Here is a 19688-nt window from a genome sequence, read left to right on the forward strand (position 1 = left end):
TCTGCAAGCAGGAAGGTTAACCAGCATTCTGGGGACTCTGTTTTGTATGCTTTTGTGAACACTTTCACTACCATCAGATTATTTAGATTCATTTCATAGTCACAAGTACAAAAGATTTGGAAATGAGCACAAAAACTAAAAGAAAAACTATTCATCTTTCTATTAACGCAAGTTGCTCCTTTTGTTCTTCCCATCATGGGAGTATTCTGTTCCAAAATTCTTCCCCAAGTTATTTGCCCCCATTCACTACCCCCAATCAATATAAATTTATATTTCTCATTTATTATTATTTTTTTTAAAGGAGAAATATTGAATTGACAAGGTTGAGGACAGATGGCGTGTCTTAGATGGATGGAGTCGATCGTTCATATCCTCTGCTGATTGTGGATGACTCAGCACCTTATCTTCATTGTCCTGTAATGGACAACGGTATGATTTAGGCTGGATGGTTGACAAAGCATCTCCTTTTGTTGAAAGAATAAAAAGTAAATATTCTGGATTTGTCGTTTTCTGCCGACGCTGTTGTAAAGTGAATTGAGTGGAGGACAAAGAGTCATTCCTCTTTTCCTTTTCCTTTCCTGTCTTTATCCTGGCTAATCTTTTCTGAAATGAAACTGGTCAAAAAGTCCTCAAAATCGCCAATGTTTGGTTCATTGTCGGCAGAGTCTTGGGATTCGCCAGCTAAGACTGCGAATTCATTTTCATCTAGCTCTAGATCTAGATGCTCTTCTGGACCTTGACTGCTAGTGCCTGACTACATGTTGACATCATCTCTAGATAGGGATTGCAGAAATTGTTCTTTCATAAGATTCATACTGACAAAAGGATTTTGAATTACTAGAGTGGTAGGGAGTAATTTTGGAACAGACTCCCAACAGGCCTTAGTGTGAGCCTGAATTTTTTGTAATATTTCTTGCTACTGTTTAAGGGTATCAAGCCCCTTAGTCCACCATTTGGTAAAGAAAACTCCGGAAAATTTTATTCTGAAAATCGCATTGGAAATCTCACTTTCAAATCCATAGAATTCCAAAGCTGTAGATTTGGACATTGATATATTGGGTATCAAGCCCCCCTTAGTCCACTATTTAGTAAAGAAAATTCTTTTTAAACGGGAATTTTATTCTGAAAATCGCATTGGAAATCCCACTTCCAAGGACATTGATATATCCCTATAAGCTGGAAGACGGCTATAGGTAATTTGCCATTCATTGAAAGCCTGCCTAATTAGTTCTGGAAAAACATCTAACTGTATAGGATTTGAAAAAATTAATTTTTAAAAATATATTCTTAAAAGGAAGAAATATTGAGTTGTTGGAAAAACATCTAACTGTATAGGATTTGAAAAAAATAATTTTTAAAAATATATTCTTAAAAGGAAGAAATATTGAGTTGACAAAAGGAAGAGAATTCACTACCCGCACATTTTGGCCTTGTTTGGTTTGTTTTTTTAAAAAAAATTTAGAAAAAATTCTCTACAAACAAATTTTTTCAAAAAAAATCTTAAAATTTTGTTTGGTTACCTACTTTTCAAAATCACTCTCTCTCATATATATCAAATCAATCACTTTTTTTAAAACTCTCTTCCCAAAATAATTTTTCAAAACCATTTCAAAAAAAAGACAAACCAAACAAGTTTCGTACTTTTTATCTCAAAAACTACTCTACAAACACAAATCAAACACACCCTTTATTTTTGTTTATTAAAATTATGTTTAAAAGAAACAAAAAAATATAAAACAAATTTTGTAGCACACAAATAGGTTTTGAAAACAAAAACAATGTGTCACTTCTGGAAACTCAAAATTTGTTTTGTATTGTTTTTCTATTTTTATAATTTTAAGTATTTATTTCTTCTATCTTCTCCATCATTTAGCCTAGAAATCTCCATTAAGGGTTACTCGACTTGTTCTATTATTGACAGATTTGCAGAATAAAAAGAACTTGGAGCTCATACATTCTTCCACCCACCCGTCCTCTGTTGTAGTATGCATCATCAACAATATGACTAGTGTATTATGAAATGGAGAATTTCCCATCACAAACATTCTCAAAATCAACAAAATCTGACCAAGAAAATGATTGTGTATTATGAAATGGAGGTTCTGTCACACAATTTCCCATCACAAACATTCTCAAAATCAGCAAAATCTGATCAAAAAAATGAATAGAGATCAGCAAAAACAAAAATAGAATTGGTTGAAAAGCAATGTGTTAAAACCACAACAGCATAAATCATTATACAAGTGAGCTTCTTTGAGAGCCGTTTTGGGTGAGATTCATAAATGAAAGGTTCTTCCATTCCAGGTTTACCAAAGAAACCCAACAAAAGGATGTAACCAACTAATTCAAACACTCAACATGAGTCCCCAAAGACAAGAAAATGAAACACTCTACACAAGAAAATGAATGATCACAAATAAGACTCATCTATAGGTAAAAAAGAGACAATCTTGGATTGGGACCATCTCTCTCTCTCTTTGGGGCATTCCGCATTAACATAGTAGAGACCATTTTTATACTTTGAACAAGCATAGCTGCAGGGCACATACCAGTTGATTAATGCCTCTAATTGAGCCAAGCTCAATCTTCCACTAATCCTAACAGTCTTGCTCATCAGAGACTAGACATACATTTACATAAGAAAAGAATCAAAGATACCTGCCTTCATCCTTACAAAGAGCTGGATGACTTTTCATCTTGGCAATGGCATTGTCTCTCTTATGATGGATATGAATCTAAAACCAGGTTTGACTCTTTCAATTACTAACTGATGGAATGGTATTTCTAAGTTCTCAGAAAATCAGGACCCCATAAAAAGAAGATATATCAAACCTAGAAAGTATCAAAAATTTCACAGAATTGCCATTCATTTGAACAACAAAACTACATCCATTCTAATCACCAACCATGTCCAAAGTTTAAACAAAAATTATAAGTGGTTACTCACACAGCTGCCGTATATATCTCTATACCTCTGCATATGCACATGCATATATATAATAAATCACACAGATAGAGGCAGAGAACATGTATATAACTGCAAAAATGAACCGAGAAATAATTTGTTCCAAAAACAGATAAAATTATAAGATTGTGATTAAGCTCATAACCTAACCTTGAAGCAAAGCAGAATTCAAACATTCAGACAAGACGCAAAATCGATCAAACCATATAAAATCCATTCCATTAAAGTCAAAATAAAACCTAAATTGACGATGAGAATCTTAAAAACTACCGCGATCGCGATATCATCATCACCAGCTTTCAATCACCACCAGCCTTCTGGTAAACGTAGGTGAGACCACACTTGCCACAGTAGTGACGGTCGAAGTGATTGGCCATGAACGTTCCAGCACCGCACTCGGCGTTAGGGCACTCCTTCCTCAGCCTCTGGACCTTGCCGGAGTCATCGACCTTGTAGAACTGCAAGACGGCGAGCTTGACCTTCTTCTTCTTGTGCTTGATCTTCTTGGGCTTGGTGTAGGTCTTCTTCTTGCGCTTCTTAGCGCCGCCGCGGAGGCGGAGGACCAGATGGAGGGTGGACTCCTTCTGGATGTTGTAGTCGGCTAGGGTTCTGCCGTCTTCGAGCTGCTTTCCGGCGAAGATGAGACGTTGCTGGTCCGGAGGTATGCCTTCCTTATCCTGGATCTTTGCCTTCACATTGTCGATGGTGTCCGATGATTCCACCTCTAGGGTTATGGTCTTGCCAGTTAGGGTTTTCACGAAGATCTGCATCTTTACAGATCGATGGAGGCACGAACTAGGGTTAGGGTTTCAGAGCTCCAATTCAACACACTTCGGTTACGATATATATCCTCGCATACATATCATATGTCTCGTTGGGAAATGCTAGATAAAGCCCACTAGCCCATGCAGGTCGGGTTAGCCCTGAAGGCCCACTTAAACCTTATTTGCTTTATTTAGCACTGCTGCAAGCCTTATTTTCATTATAAAAATTTAAAAATTTAAATTAGTCAAATTTTGCTTGTGCTAAAAAATCATTAACAAGGTCAAAAAAAGCTAAGATATACCAAATAACCATAATACCATTAAATTTTTACAAGTTTATTTTTAACCAATAATAAATTAACAATTGAAGTACCTTCTTAAAAAAAAAAAACTATAACAATTGCAAAAAATAACAAACGTTGCGTTCTCTTTTAGAGGAGATTTCAGAAATTGAAGTTAACAGTCAGCGATAACATTCTGAGAGATGTTTTGAAAAATTAGTTAAAAAATAATTTTTTAACTTTTATTTATTATTTTATATGAAAAGTGATGTAACTCAAAATAAATTAAAACTGACTTTTAACTTTTAACCCATATTCTCAAATTACAACCAATCCTTTAGCATTAAACTTCATGAGTTTGGTAGTGCTTTGTCATTTTTATTTCTGTATTCATCGGAATTCTATATAATACTCCCTCACTTTAAGTTTCTTCACATTTTAAATTCTTGCTCAAGACAATTAAAAGGAGTACAAATGTGGTCACATTTCTTTTTCCAAAAAAAAAACTGGCAGTGCCGAGTACTTGACCAAAAAATTTACTTTCTGTTTCAAAATATTAATTATTTATTCTATTTTTTATTATTTTATAATATTAATCCTCTTTCAAAAATCAAAAATTAAAATAATATAAATTTTCTATTTTCTCCTTATTTTAAATTCATTAACACTACAAAAGTACAATCACGACAATTCATATTTCTAAAAAAATGTATTATCAAAGAGTAATTTTGAAAAATTAATATTTTTAAAGTGCCATATTATACTATCAAAAAAAATTAAATTCTCTAAAAAGAACCATTATTTTGAGACAGAGAGAGTAATTTTTATTTGTAGTGGTCCAACTTAAAAAATGTAAGGGCCTTGCACACGAATAAATGATGCCAAGAAAGAAAATCCAAAAAAATAGCGACTCCAATGGGTCTAAATTACAAAAACAAGTAAATAACTAATACAACAATTCCTTCTCTTAGCAGAAAAAAAAAATTAAAAATCACTCTTATATTTTTTTTTTTGGGGGGGGGGGGGGGGGGGGGGGGGGGGGGTTTAAGAACTCTTATACTTCCATACAAAAATGTTTACAGAACATGAAGCACACCCAATGAACCCCCAATCAGCAATGTTGCTGGAAGTAAAAATTACATTCAGGGAAGGTGTTCAGGAAACTGGAGATGACTTGTGGTGGCAATGATTGTCCATGTAGGAGAACTTGGTGGTATCTCTTTATCAATGATAGTACGACACTCTCCTGATCAACCTCTTCCAAACCACCTAATTAATCACATTGCGACAACAGTAGAAACCAAAGATTTAGCAAAAAGTTGTCTTTACGATGTCCATTAGACAATAAGTAATCATTATGCATCTGTTAATCAAGTGTGAGCAGTTACATCAGTTTTTAGCAGTGTTCAAAAAGTCCGAGAATCTGATGGCTTAGATTAGATTAGATTAGATGTGCTAGACTAAATATACCTTTGGTTTGTGCTGGTTATGTTTAAAAGTTGTTTGAAGCATGGTTAATCTACCTAATAAGATGCTAGTAATTACATTTAACTAGATGATTCTGTGACCAAAATAATTTCTCTCATCTAGTTGTTGATAATACTCAAATGAACTTTGGAAAATGATAAGAGAATTCAATATACTTTCATCTGTTTATTAATTTATTTCAACAAACTAAACAGCTAATCTCAAGAAAATCAAAATTGCATTCTTAGCCATCCAAGTTCCAACAGACCACATGATAAAATATGAACGGGCTTACCCAATTCAAGCTCTTGCTCCTGATCTTCCACATCCCCCTCTTCCACAACAGTCCCATTTTCCAAGGCAATAGCTGCTTTGGCATACCGATCCAGGAATTCTTCTTCAGTTTCTTCACGTTCATCATCATCTGAGTCCTAAGACCAAGAAAGAAAAAGGAATCTGTCACCACCATTCTCTTGATGCATACGAGTGTAGTTACAATGACACCAAACAAAAAAGAAAAAAGAAAAAAAGAAGAGAAAGGGTAATGCATGAGAAGCCGGACCACCAAATATTTCAAGTTTTAGCCTTAAATTTCCATTTTAATTATGACAATTAGGGAGACTTGGACCAGATTTGGTGCAAACCTTATAAAACAGTTAAACATAACAATATACTATAATAGCCAAACCTCATCATTGTCGTCATCTTCAGTGTCTTCATCACCTGCATCCTGATCATCTCTGCTCTCCTCATCATCGTCCTCTTCTCCCTGAGCTTCTTTCAAGCTTACAGATGCCTCCATCAGAGAAGTAAAGCATTTTTGTAACAAACCAGCTTTCTGATTTTCCAGTGTTAGCAGCCGCTCAACCACTTTTGCCAATGTCATAACTGAAATTCATGCAACAAGCATTCCTCACGCCGTCTATTAGTCAAATGAATATTTTCAAAGGTCATAGGCTACATCTTTGTTATCGGAATATTACGATTCGCGATTCGATTCACGATTTTTGCAAAATCGATACGAATCTATGGGTGAATCTCTCTTTTATCAGAATCTTACGATTCGCGATTCGATTCAAATTTTTAAAAAAATCGATACAAATCTATAGGTGAATCTATTTTGGAAGTAAATCTCTAGTGAATCGCACGATTCACAATCGATTCACGATTCAATTTACTTTTTATGATTCATGTAATTTTTTAAATTATTGTGTCATGCATATTTTCGACTATTTTTTTCTCCATGTTTTTAGTGAAAATGACATAATACAACTTTTAATAGCGTTTAATACCAAAATAACCAACATATATACATAATTTGTTGTTATTTTAGTGATTATGAAGTTTTTAATAGAATCCAATCAGATTCAGCCAGACTCAACATATTTTTAACCTTTCTTCTCATTTTTTTTCCCTTTAAAAAATCATAATATATCTTCTAAAAATGTTTAAGATTAAAGTTACACTATGAATTATCTATTGTTATTTTATTAAATTGAATATAATTGAATATTACATATGTGAGGTCAGTTATACCTTTGAAAATGTTTTAGGTTTTAAAATAAAATATTCTAAATAATTCTTTCTTATTATTTGCTCACTGTTACTTAGAAAAGTACGTATGCTTATTGTCCAAATATCAATATCGTTGTTAATTATTGTTATTTTGGAAATTGATAATTTGTCTATTTGGTTATCATCTTTATTAAGAATGATTGATAAGAAATATCTAAAAAGAAAAAAAGTACGATAGTGATCTTGCATAAGAATCTTTGTTAACTTCTTACCTATTAAACTACGTGATTATCACTCAAAATAATATTTTCATTGATTTAAGTCTAAATATTTCATATTCATAAGATATATTTAACATCTAAATGTGTAAATATATATTTTTATGTAATTTTAAAAAAGTGACCGAATCTTTACAATTCGCGATTCGGTACAAGGTCATTTCGATTCACGATACGAATCTCGATTTGACAATTATGGTCTACATACATAATATACAAATGACTTCCGACAAGAAGCTATATTGATCACTCTATATAATGGCCATTCTGGAAACAAAAACGAGGATTTTATATAAGTTCCATAAGAGCCAGAAGGCAAAACACTAACCGCTTAACTTAATCTCAGACTCTGATGACAGACCATGTTCAAATGTGCTGGAGGAGATTAAACCAACAGCAGATGCCCAGACTGCAAAGCCTTCATGTTCATCCTTCTCCAAAATTTTCTCCACAACATCAGGATAACACAAATAACAAGATGACACAGCAAGCAACAAAGGTTTCCAAAGTGAACTAGGCTTGTTTCTAATATCTCTGAAACGAGAAAATGCAGAATGACTGAAAGCAATCACCAATGACTGCTTAATACCTTCTGCTTCAAATGTGTAACTTGGGACATGTAATAGTAAATGTACACATGAGGAAGCCCTCCATGTCGCAGACGGATACTGTGAAAAGGCCTCACTAACAAAAGTGGCAATCCCTTCTATAATAGAGCGTCGTGGCACGGGTGGAGCTGGGGGAGGTGGCATTTCCCCCATCATGAAATTTTGTAGCATAAATTTTTGGTGTAGATTAACAATGTCCTTAATGCAATTGAAGATTGATAAATCCTCCGTTTCTTCCCAAGCATTCCAGTTTGCAATTAGATCAGCCCAAACCAGTAATAATTCTGAAACTTTAAGCTTTAAAACCTCATTTCCTTCAGTAACAGATTGCATGATGAATCTGAGCAACGCGGATGAATCATCTATGCACGATGGAGGGGGCAAAAAAGGAGCAGCCTCTATTTCCTGGCCATACATTCCAGGGAAAAAGGCATAAATGAAGTAGAGGCTAAAAAGGTGGCAATGCACATAATTTAAGCCCAGCAAAAGGGCATGAAGATTTCCTTGTGAAGGGGGAAAATGGAAATTTACTAGGAAAAATGAATAACAAATTTACTAAACACCAAAATTTTTGTCTCCTAGGTTTCTGAGGTTGATTCTTGACTATAGTGGTTAATTCTGGATTTGGCTGGTTCAGGCAGAAAAAGTAGAGTTTCCCTTCCCCCAAACAGAGCCACAACTGGCAAGACAAGGTTCCTGTCATTTTTGGCCCCATTCTGCAAAAATTGGCTCTACAAATCCAGCAGAAGGTTGAGCAAAAAAATGCTACCCACACATTCATGAACAGGCTAAACACTTGTGCACATACTGGCATGTGCGCACACACAGACGGAGAGAGAAAAAGGGAGATGAAAACTGAATACAGAAAACAGGGGGTTGGGGCAGCACTTCTACTTTGTACAAAGATGGAAATCAAAAGGGCATTTAGAGAAAATGCGGTATGACATTAAAGAGATCATCATGGGTATTTTCAAAAAGAAGACTGGATATAACACGGTACATAAGCTTTGTTAATTTGGCCTTGATACCATTCACTCTTGTAGTATTGAAATTCAAAAACAAAATACCTAATAAAACCTATAACGATTGCACTCTAGTGAAAAACACAGCACCAAAAAATAAACATGTTCCAAAACCTGATAGGTGAAATGAAAATTGAAAATCTAAGAACCATAAAATTTCAGAGAGCTTAACTGCTGGCAAAATTTAGATTACTTGAGCAAGTTTAGAGAAACAATTAATTTCCAATATAGTCATGAGAAAAAGTAATAGCAAGAGCTGGAAGCTACATTTTATTTTACAATGCTAGAAAATTCAGACGGCTTACACTCTTTATTTCTTGTCTGACAGGCATACTTAAAAAGAAATTGTTGAGCATGTAACTTGCTATGGTGAGAAAGCAAGTGATTTATTGAATTTTCATTAACTGCAGTGATTATTCTTGAAAGAGCCTAAAAACATGTATAATTTCACAGGTACAGATATACACTAAGACCAAGGAAAATATTATTAAAATCTTGTATAGCCATGTTCACAAAGACTACAATTAACTACATTTATAGACTAACCATTTGCTGTGCAGGTCTAAGCCAACCCTGTTGTAGAAGATTAGACAAAGCTCTAGCAATGGTAGCCCGACCAGACACCCACACTTCACTTGATTCGTTGTGGTCATCTTCTTCAGGCATAGAGTCTTCCCAACATTGAGCCATTACTGCTAATGCTGCAAAGCCCTGTTCAACCATCTATTGTGAACCAGTGTCAGTTCATTGCTAAAATTCATTATTTATAGAAGCACGGTTAAGAGAAAACTATAAATGTCTTAACTATCAGGAAGAAGGACAAAAATACGCACAGAGTTAAATGACCAACTCTATAAATTGCAACCATTTCTGATATTCTCCATTTACCAACATAAAGTCGGGAAGCATGAATTGCAGCATTTTAGAAGCCAAAGAAGGTTAGTGTCAAAACATACTAGAGGAAAAATATATCATTTTTGTGTGTATACCACAACTAGCCAATTCTTTGGCTACATGCAAATAAAAACCATATTTATGATTACAACCCACCATTTGATCATACTAGATGTTGGATCCAGTGGTGCAAAACTAACCAACTGACTCTCTACAGCATTCAATCCATGAAACTTTCTGAAGTACAAGAGATTAAAAAAAATGCAATGGTTTGTAAGAACTACTTGAATCTGGTTTCTTTCTCCACGTTGGTTGAAACAAGCTCAGCCAAATAGTGAACCACAGTAAATTTTGCCATGTCACGGTATTGTTTTAGTAGTCCATTGAATGTGCAAGATTGAAATAATTACAAGTTTTTTTTGGAGAGAGATAGAGAAACAACAGAGAAACTTTAGCATGAAGATTATTAGCAGATAAACACATACTTGAGGCCATGGCTCTGGATTAGGAGGAATGCACTTTGAGATTGTACCAACCAAAGACGAAATAATATATGGGATATGAAGGGAAACATGTTCATTTCCAGCCTCAACCAAAGTACCAAGAAGCTGAAATAAAATGGAGGTCTCTTCACCTTCATCAGCAATCCGACTAACCACAATTTGAAGAAGGGGTAACCATTCAGGTGGCAAGTAGTCATTCTGCAAAAAATAGACCAAAAATCTTATCACAACTCAAACTTAGATTGCAGGCCAATTATAAAATTAAATATGTGATTTGGGAAACATACAAACCTCGACAAGTTCGGTAATTGCACCTGCAGCAGACACCCGAACAGGATAACAAGAAATATCTCCCATATCTGGCATACTCAATGCTTTCACCAGTGAAGAATAGATATCAGCACTCATCTCCTGAATAATTAAAAATGAACCTGTTAAGGACATGTTTAAATGTGCATGCTGTAATAACTATTCAGGTGGTTAGAGGATATATGGAAACATTCAAGAAAAGAAATGAAATGAAACATACAGAAGCAGCAAGTAAATAATTTTATAAAGACTACATTTGTACGAAAACAGCAAACAAGGAGATAAGCATGAACAAAAACAATCTCACTTCAGGAAGACAGGATGCAAGCTCCCCAAGCACCCAGTTCGCAGAGGCAATCAAATATGGTAAACATGTGGAGATCGTATACAGTGGTAAGACCCGCATACGAACAAGAGTTGCTGTGTATTCAGCTCTTTGCTCGCTTAGAAACTGCATAAGCAATGATAGCTTTGTAAACTCTCAATTCCTAGACTCTAAATAAACAAAATTAATAAGGTAATAGTTCCTTACATCTTGAAGGCTTCCATATGCCATCAAAACACCATAGTACCTGCAACAGTTGATATGGAAACCAAATTTAGGAGAGAAATGAGTAGCGTGTACACCTGAGGTTTATAATGATGAGGAAGAAAAGGATAAGGGTTGACACTCCGTAACATAATGACATTTATTTATTTAATAAGCCATTTATGAACAAAACTGCCTCAGAAGCACCAAAATTTAAAATAATAGAAATAATCTTTTTAATAAGAAATGATTAGATTCCAGAACAACGTATACTAATATATTTTTTCACCCATGTGTTTAAAGTGCCACAAAAGTTACATGTAAATGTCTTTATCCAAGGTTCCTAATTCTCTCTCTCAGACAGTAAGCAACTTCCTTAAAACTAATTTTGTCAAAGCTACATAAACAGTCATTCACACTGATGAAGTGATGAAATATACTGTAAGGCACACATCAATTTTCCACCATGGCCTAAATTACTGGATATATGTGAACTCACTCATTCAGAATCCTAGTTTCACATGCATTAATGTCTGAAGGGATAGGAAACTTCGACAAAAATGGAAGCACTAACAGCTCCCCCATCGAACTGCGATCCTTCCCTTTGGTCTTGTCACCTTTTTTACGCTTCGATGAAAGTGAAGAATTGTAACCAGAACCCACCACTGGAGGCCCCTGCAAGCATTAAAAAACAACAACAAACACTAAGATATAATGAAATATGGAAGGAGACATCGTTTTTCTTGGAATACCAACCTTTGACATTGATATAACACCAAGTAAATTTAATGCACTTTTTCTTGCTGTGAACAGATCCTCTTTCCATCCAGAAATTTCTTCCTGCAATACAAATCAAAATCAATATAATAAAACTGGAAAGTAGACTACTTAATATATCACGATTTACTTTCGTACAATTTCTGATGGCAGATTTTTCCGCATGTACTCCTCTGGATCTTCTTCCCACTCTGTAGTGTCCTACTTGCAAACAAAATAGAAAATCAAAGAAGTGCTTAATTTTCGACAGTGTGCTGTGCGAAATGTGACATCAAAGACAAACTCCTTAAAACCTGCAGAAGTATATAAAATTATAAGCACAAAAAAAATGACAATAAAATACATAAAACAAAGTTTGAATGCCTAAGAATGCTGATTGGTGCAACTATATGAACAAATGATTCTTTTTTTAATTGCAGACCACATTTAGAGGTGAAGGTGGAAGACCAGATACTTCCAAGACAACTTAGACAAGACCTATTCACAAGTGACGACGTCAGATATCATACCTTCTCATTCATTACTAATGCTGGGAAGATTGCAGAGTTCAGTAAAGACGAAAAGTGGGGTGAAACTAGCCTCCATCCCTGTTACCATATATTATCAAAAAACTTGCAAATTATACCAATAAAAAAATATAAAATAAATAAAAACACAATCAAAATAGCAGAGTAGCATTGGTAAAGTTTTTATGAGCTACCATAAAATCATGCATGCAGGAGCCAAGAACCCAAATCACTGGAGTGATAGAAACCATGAAAACAAAAAAGTTAATAGAACTCACAGGGCCTGTCTCTAGAACACGTGAGATTACATCAAAAGCTAATGACACTATTCTCTCAGATAGAAAATCCATCTTCTGCATTGTACATTTATTTTTATATTAGAAGACAATTTAAAAATAAAGAGTATAACAAAACAGAATAAAGGCAAACGAACAATTACAAGTACGGCTAATCTCAATGTAAGCAAATGAAACACAGATGGAGAATCATCAGAATCATATCAAGGCACCAAAAGCTTAAAAGTTCAAAGAAATGGGAAAAAATGCAAGTTTGTGTGAGAAGGCTACAAAAGTAAGTTTGGTGCTAATCCGCACAGTACCATACTATTGTGTGTACATAGACGTGGCATACAAAAAGTGCACCCAACAAACGTATAGGTGTAAGTAGAATTCATGACAACTGCTGTCAAGTTTTAAATGTGTTCAAATTAAAAACATCACAAACATGTATGGTACATCTTTCTCCTCTTTAGAGTATAAGAAATCATACAAAACTTACGCTGATATTTGTGCTATGCTTGACTATCTTTGAGACACAATTAATAATGTTGGGCATCAGCCTGGGAACAAAATATGCAACAAAATATGAGCAGCAAATCAAGCATATCTTATCAAACTCAAACTCAAACTCAAACTCACTACATATTTTACTGCATTACTTGTCGGATAACTTTCTATGTCGGGTGACTAAAGCACAAAAAATGAGCAAACTTCTCTTCCCAGTCTTCAGCCTCAACAAGTGTCCATCTTCCAAAGTAATGGCACCATCAAAACTTAATGAATCTAGAATCCCAAACAGGTCCCGACAAAATGAAGAAAGATGAGGAGCTAAAGCAGATGGCATATGTGACCTCACCTACAAAACTGACTCCAATAAGTATTCCTAGAAGAAGCATTAGTAACAAAAGAAACAATTAAGGATGGGTGTAGCCAATATGCAAATGATGGAATGGATGTTATGGTGAGACAATTGAGGGTAAAATTTAAAACGGACAAATGCAGAGATAGTAGAAAATAATTAAAACAATGAGGCAGAGTGTTATGGTTTACAATAAGAAATATGCTAACGTTATGGTTCACATAAAAGTAATTTCTTATACAATGAGGTACCGTCTGCAACTAGAGACAATTCATTCCTGTAAATAATTGTAACCCCGGTCTTTGCAGCCTTAGTAGCAAGGTATACGAATTCGTCCTTCCACCAATTCCAACATGCCTCATTGCTTTATGAAGAATTTTCAATATATCTCTTATCTTTCACAAGTTTTAAAAATATATATACAACTGAGGCTTGATGTGGTATCATAGCCACTAGCCAGTGCATCCCATTATCTTGCTCAATCTACAGATGCAAGTATAGAACTTGTCGGTAAAAGTCCATGCAACTGAAGCTTCAAACAGACTGCTGATGCAGTCTGACAAGTTTTATGCTCAAATTTCACCGAGCTATTTTTGTGCTGATTAAATTTCTAGAAGAATCAAACTTAAAAGTAAAATCTTAAATCCATTCATAATCGTAGTCAGAACAAGAACAAATACTTACAGAAAAGTACATACACTTGCATAAAATAAGGAGGAGCTTTTCAATTTCCTCTTCTCCTTCACCACTGAAGGTCAAAGCCTGTTTCATGCAGCACAACATCCATTGAAAGGAGACACTTCAAACATGGATAACCTGGCAGTAAATGTCAAAAGCATAACAATGTATTTGGAAGGAAGATCTAACCTTTTGAACACACTGATGAAACACATCAAATAAAGGTACAAGAATTTCTTGTGCAATAAGCTCCAGCTGTGGGGGAACGGGCTCCTTTGCAACTTTCGGGTTCAAGAAATACTGCAAAAGACATTATAACTTAAGAGGCACCAAGCACAGTGGATTCTGAAAGTACAGTACCAGGGAGGAGAAAAAAAGTAGGTATTAATTTCCAAGCTCTCTGTTTGGTACTGAGAATCTCCAGAAAATATGCAGATGTCACTTGATGACTTGTCGCGAAAAGAGAAACTAACTAGTCTAATTTTTGGAAAACAAGTAACCTAAAATTAAGAAAACAAAAACAAAACAAATTAAGAAACCTAGGATATCCCATATTACAATTACAAGCTTCCTAATAAAATACTATATCAAAAGTATCAAAAATAAAAATATAAAAACTTCTAAAATATTGTCATACATTGGTTTCTCCCCCAACTATTGCCGATGCTTCCTCCAATAGATGATCATAATGAGTCGAATTATAAATACCTGAAATGGTCTAATCAGTGATTGAAGAACCGTTAAGGCATTAATGGTCTTCCATTCACAATTTCCACTTCTATTAATCATGTCACTATTTTGAACAACTGCACGCAGTTCGGGTACAAGATCAGGCCATGAATTCTCCTTCACAAACTCAGCAGCAACAATCACCCGAAACTGAAAACCAACCAAATTTATACTTACAGCAATTTTATCAAAACACAAATGAAATTATTGCAAAAAAAATTCGTAGTTGCAGACAGATAATGCTCAGACACGCATACCACTTCAACCAAAACTTTCAGAACTGCAGAATCCACTTGAAGCAAAGCACGCAAAAGTGCATCTCTGAACTCCTTGCTGACTTTTGAAGACGGTATGTTTCGCCTGGTGAAGTTCTTTAGGTATGTAGCAGCAGCAATTCTCTGACCTGGATCATCACTTCCTGTATATAATAAACTGGTTAATGACTCGAATTTCAACAAGCGAATTTTTTATTTCTTATTTTTTAAATCATGCAAATTCAAAGGTAGCAACTAAGGGCATCTCCAATTCTTGACTGAAACATATATCAAATTTAAATTTGAGTAAAAATCACTCAAAACACTCTTCCTCTCCTTGACACAAACTTATACCAAATTGAGTTTTACTCGAATTTTTAACAAAACAATACTCAAATGTTTACTCAAAATTTTCAATGCTATTTTGTGGCTATAAAATTGATCACTCTACCATTATCGAAGGCTTTACTCAAATTATGCTTAAATCTGAGTTTTGGATTCACATAAAACAAAGTTTGAACTCAAATTTGAGGAAAATATTGGAGATGGCCAAGTAGATCAAAAATCCAAAGAAAATTAGTAAAGCAGTATCAAATATGTGTATACATACAATACAATACAATACAATACAATCCAATGAAATAGAAGAAGTTGAAGGGGGGGGCGGTTTACCGGTAGAAATGGAGAGGAGAGAGAAAGGGAAAGTGGGGAGGAGAGAGAGGCGGTCGAGGGCGTCGGTGGCGCTATGTACGATGTGGCCGTCGGGGCTGAGGGTTTGGCTCAGCAGCTGAGCGATCTGGTGAGCTTCCATACTCTGATTCGATGCAAACCCTAGTTTCTACAGAGTGAGGCAAACAAAAATTATGAGTGGATATGAACAAGGTACGGCGTAAAAATAAAAATATTGCGCGGGAAAATTGACTTCAATATCGTTGTTAGCTGCAATTTTGGCCAGCTGATTTTGAGAGTTCAATGTCGCAGAAGTGTAACACAACACAGAAAATCAGCGAACGGCCAAAAATGGAGATGCGGGGTATCGAACCCCGTGCCTCTCGCATGCAAAGCGAGCGCTCTACCGTTTGAGCTACATCCCCTGCTGTTTGTTGTTTCTAATATGTTATTTATTACTTCCTTTTGTTTTTTTAAGATTATTGTTTGGTAATAATGTGATTTTTTTAATATTTATTTTGGTTTTACATGTTTCAATTCATCTTTTAAGTTGAGAGTAATACTATTCGAATCAAAAAATGAGACTTATTAGTTTTTTAGATCAATGATCAACTAATTAATCACACTCATATTATTTCTCTCTCTTATATATTTTAATTATATATCATTAAATTTAAAAAATAAATCACAAGATTATTAGCCTAATGGGTGACGATTGAAATCTGGAGAATCTCCTGACCAATAATACATACCTTGGGTTTCGAAAAGCTTATTCGGACCGTAAAGACCTAATCTAATGCACGTGAGTTAGGCCAAGTTTGGCATTCTTAAAAAAATTTTAAAAGTCACTATCTTACTTAGGGATTGTTTGGGATGACCTAAATAAGTGTACTTTTTGTCTTTTTACGAAAAGATGTCCAGAAAAGTCGAGAGGTGATGTGATGAAAAAAGATAAAAAGATGGATTATTTTTAGGTTACCAAACTTAGCATTAAATCACATCATCTTATTTAAGTCACATCACCTCTCTATCATATCACTTCAACCTAACCTATATTTCATAAAAAATTAAAAAATACACTTATTTAAAATATCTCATACTTATACTTTACATAAGGGAAAAAAAATAAAAAATAGAATTGTATATAATTTTTCTTAATGGAAATAAAAATGGATAGAGAATTCGGTCATGAGAGAGAGGATCCAATAGCAGATGGATGGTGGTGCCCACTTCTGTTTTTAACTTTACTCTTTTTCAACTTCTGGATCCCACACCAGCCTGTCCAACCCACCAACAGTCAAAAAGCACCGTAAAACGCGAGAAAATTGCGGACATTTTGCTTTGTTTGTTTGAAAACCCAAGAATCAAACGGCGCGCCAAAAGCAAACTCCCCCTTCATTCCAAAAAAAAAAAAAAAAAACATATCAGAAGATCAAAAGTAGATCCTCTTTCCACCACCAACCAAAAACAATGACGAAGAAGTTTCACCACTTAACTCTGCTACTCCTCCTCCTCCCTACTCTCAGTCTCTCCCTCTGCCGCAACTTCTGCGGCAACATGGGCATCAAGTACCCATTCGGCATCGACGACGGTTGCGGCGCCCCACAGTTCTCGAAAATGCTCAACTGCTCCACCGACCTCTTCTTCCAAACCCCCTCCGGCAACTACAAAGTCCAATCCATTGACTACGACAAAAAATCTCTTATCATCTACGACCCCGCCATGTCCACTTGCTCCATCCTCCAGCCTCACCACGACTTCGTCATGACGGAGATTCAGTACGCCCTCATTCCCCCCTCTCCCGACACCGTCTTTGCTCTCCTCAACTGCTCCATCGACTCGCCTGTGCTCAACCACTACAAGTCTCTCTGCTTCAACTTCTCTGGCCACTCCTGCGACGAGCTCTACGGTGCCTGCACTGCGTTTCGTCTCTTCCACCTCTTGTCCAACACTACGCCTCCGTGTTGTTTTACGGGGTATAACACTGTCAAGTATATGACCATGGATATATTGGACTGTTCGCATTATACTAGTATGTATAATGTGGATGCTTTGAAAGGTGTTGGACCGTTGGATTGGTTGTATGGGATGAAGTTGTCCTACAGTGTTCCTGATACTGGCTGTGACCAGTGTTCAAAGTCTGGTGGGACCTGTGGGTTTGATGTCGAGACCAAAGGAATGCTTTGTATTTGCTCCACCACTGTCAATTCTACCAGAGAATGTGGTAAGTTTAACCAACAAACAATGCACCCTTTTGGAGTTGGCTAACAAATTATACTATGAGCAATGTTGTAAATAATTTTTTTTTTTTTTTTTTTTCCACCTATACTTAAGATAATGAAACTCACATTAACAAATATATCTACAATTGAGAAAATACGGCAAAAAATGATGTTGTAATTAATATTTTCTTTAGAATATTGGCTAAAATACAAAATATTAATGCTAACAAATTTAGCTTATTTGATATATTCACAACTTTTTGACTTCTCAAAAAAATAAAAAATAATTTGGAGCATAGGCGTGTTTTGGCAGCCTTATTAGTGTTTGGCTTTGTTTTTGTGTAAAATGACCAACTTGCCCTTAATTAATGCATTATAAAATGAAGATGGTATGCCAAATTAGAAAAATCATAGAAGTGAGTTTTTTATGTGAGAAAAATGTATATATAATCTTATTTCTTATCTCCTAAATACAGTCCAAGGATCCTTTGTCCCCAGATAACTCTGTCCCTCTATCCTAAATCACTCACAATCATTGATATGTCTGCAAATTTTTACATTTTTAGATTCTCATATGATTTAATGATTGTAAGTGATTTGAGACAAGATTATTTGGGGACATAAAAACCTTTGTCCTAAATACAAATGAATGGGTCTCGTGTGCATTTATTGATGCGAGTCTCATTGTTTTGTAACTTGGAGTGAAAATTAAGTAAAAAATTGAATTATATATAGCATTAGAGCATCTCCAACGGTGTACCAAATATTTCACCAAATCTGTGTAAAAAATGGGTCATTTCCTTAATTTGATACTTCGCGCTCCAACGGTTCAACATCAAATCCGTTTCATCAAATTTGCGCTGGTCAACCGGTTGGTTGACCGGCCGGTCAACCGGTAATGGCAAAAAAAAATTTTTTTTTTTTTTTTTACCCGTTTGAACCTTTTTTTTTTGAACTTTTTGAACTTTTGGTGGTCGACCGGGTGGTCAACCGGCCGGTCGACCGGGTGGTCGACCACCTAGGCAAAATTTTTTTTTTTTTTTTTTTGACTGGTTTGAACCTTTTTGTGAACGGCCTGAACTTTCTCCGGGGCGACCGGTTGGTCAACCGGATGGTCGACCTGTTTGTCTCATCCCAACGGTTAGGAACAGTGATTTGCTGAAATGCTTCGCCTGCACTCAATTTGGTACCATTTTTGCTGAATTCTGGATTTGATATCGATTTGGTGAAACCGTTGGAGCGTGAAAAAATGGGTTTTTCATCAAAATTTAAATCTGATGCTGGGTTTGGTTCACCGTTGGAGATGTCTTAGTAATGGTGGGATATGCTTAAGTTTGAGACTAATTTGATAGATAAATGGTTTGTGTTCAGCTGCAGGTAGTGTTACAGCCACAGGGGAGGCCCACATGCTATCTACGTTGCAACAAACTCTTGTTTTGCTTTTTGTGGCAACATACTGTATGATTCTATGACATGACTTTTATAATATGGATTGAGAGCGCTGAGTCTGTTTTCTCGTCTTTCGGTGATATATGATTTTTTTTTCTTTTTTTTGAGCTGGCAAGGAAGGCACTAATTTTT

At 35.4% G+C, this 19688-nt stretch overlaps 3 protein-coding genes and 1 non-coding gene across 4 annotated transcripts; 1 reads left to right on the forward strand and 3 right to left on the reverse strand.

Moving 5' to 3' along the window:
- Positions 1 to 3013: 3013 nt before the first annotated feature.
- On the reverse strand, positions 3014 to 3893 carry LOC114317886 (ubiquitin-ribosomal protein eS31 fusion protein). Its single transcript, XM_028264678.2, has one exon. The coding sequence runs from the start codon at positions 3733 to 3735 to the stop codon at positions 3265 to 3267; it is 471 nt and encodes a 156-aa protein (XP_028120479.1). The 5' UTR covers positions 3736 to 3893; the 3' UTR covers positions 3014 to 3264.
- A 993-nt stretch (positions 3894 to 4886) lies between these two features.
- On the reverse strand, positions 4887 to 16311 carry LOC114317884 (ARM repeat superfamily protein). Its single transcript, XM_028264676.2, has 21 exons — positions 15889 to 16311; positions 15220 to 15380; positions 14942 to 15112; positions 14423 to 14533; positions 14240 to 14317; positions 13356 to 13552; positions 13196 to 13256; positions 12697 to 12771; positions 12422 to 12499; positions 12051 to 12113; positions 11892 to 11975; positions 11635 to 11810; positions 11139 to 11178; positions 10914 to 11057; positions 10589 to 10708; positions 10280 to 10495; positions 9447 to 9623; positions 7599 to 8283; positions 6166 to 6365; positions 5773 to 5908; positions 4887 to 5279 (listed from the first exon to the last, which is right to left on the reverse strand). Exons 1-21 carry the CDS (start codon positions 16025 to 16027, stop codon positions 5122 to 5124), a joined length of 3270 nt encoding a protein of 1089 aa, XP_028120477.2. The 5' UTR covers positions 16028 to 16311; the 3' UTR covers positions 4887 to 5121.
- TRNAA-UGC (transfer RNA alanine (anticodon UGC)) lies at positions 16238 to 16310 on the reverse strand. Its single transcript has one exon. It is a non-coding gene; the product is annotated as a tRNA-Ala (tRNA).
- Positions 16312 to 17263: 952 nt separating the features above from the next.
- Positions 17264 to 19638, forward strand: LOC114317885 (wall-associated receptor kinase carboxy-terminal protein). The gene is made up of 2 exons (XM_028264677.2): positions 17264 to 18109; positions 19479 to 19638. The coding sequence occupies exons 1-2, from the start codon at positions 17356 to 17358 to the stop codon at positions 19577 to 19579; spliced, it is 855 nt and encodes a 284-aa protein (XP_028120478.2). The 5' UTR covers positions 17264 to 17355; the 3' UTR covers positions 19580 to 19638.
- Positions 19639 to 19688: the final 50 nt, after the last annotated feature.

This window comes from Camellia sinensis, chromosome 6, assembly GCF_055761805.1.
Source record: "Camellia sinensis isolate YWXY chromosome 6, ASM5576180v1, whole genome shotgun sequence".
NCBI classification, from domain to species: Eukaryota; Viridiplantae; Streptophyta; class Magnoliopsida; order Ericales; family Theaceae; genus Camellia; species Camellia sinensis.

Coding starts and splice junctions, on each gene's coding strand:
- LOC114317886 (XM_028264678.2), bottom strand. CDS start 3,735: ATGCAGATCTTCGTGAAAACCCTAACTGGCAAGACCATAACCCTAGAG.
- LOC114317884 (XM_028264676.2), bottom strand. CDS start 16,027: ATGGAAGCTCACCAGATCGCTCAGCTGCTGAGCCAAACCCTCAGCCCC. Junction 15,113..15,219: donor TGAAAGTTTTGGTTGAAGTG/GTATGCGTGTCT, acceptor GTTGGTTTTCAG/TTTCGGGTGATTGTTGCTGC. Junction 13,257..13,355: donor CATAGAAAGTTATCCGACAA/GTAATGCAGTAA, acceptor TTTTGTTCCCAG/GCTGATGCCCAACATTATTA.
- LOC114317885 (XM_028264677.2), top strand. CDS start 17,356: ATGACGAAGAAGTTTCACCACTTAACTCTGCTACTCCTCCTCCTCCCT. Junction 18,110..19,478: donor CAATTCTACCAGAGAATGTG/GTAAGTTTAACC, acceptor GTTTGTGTTCAG/CTGCAGGTAGTGTTACAGCC.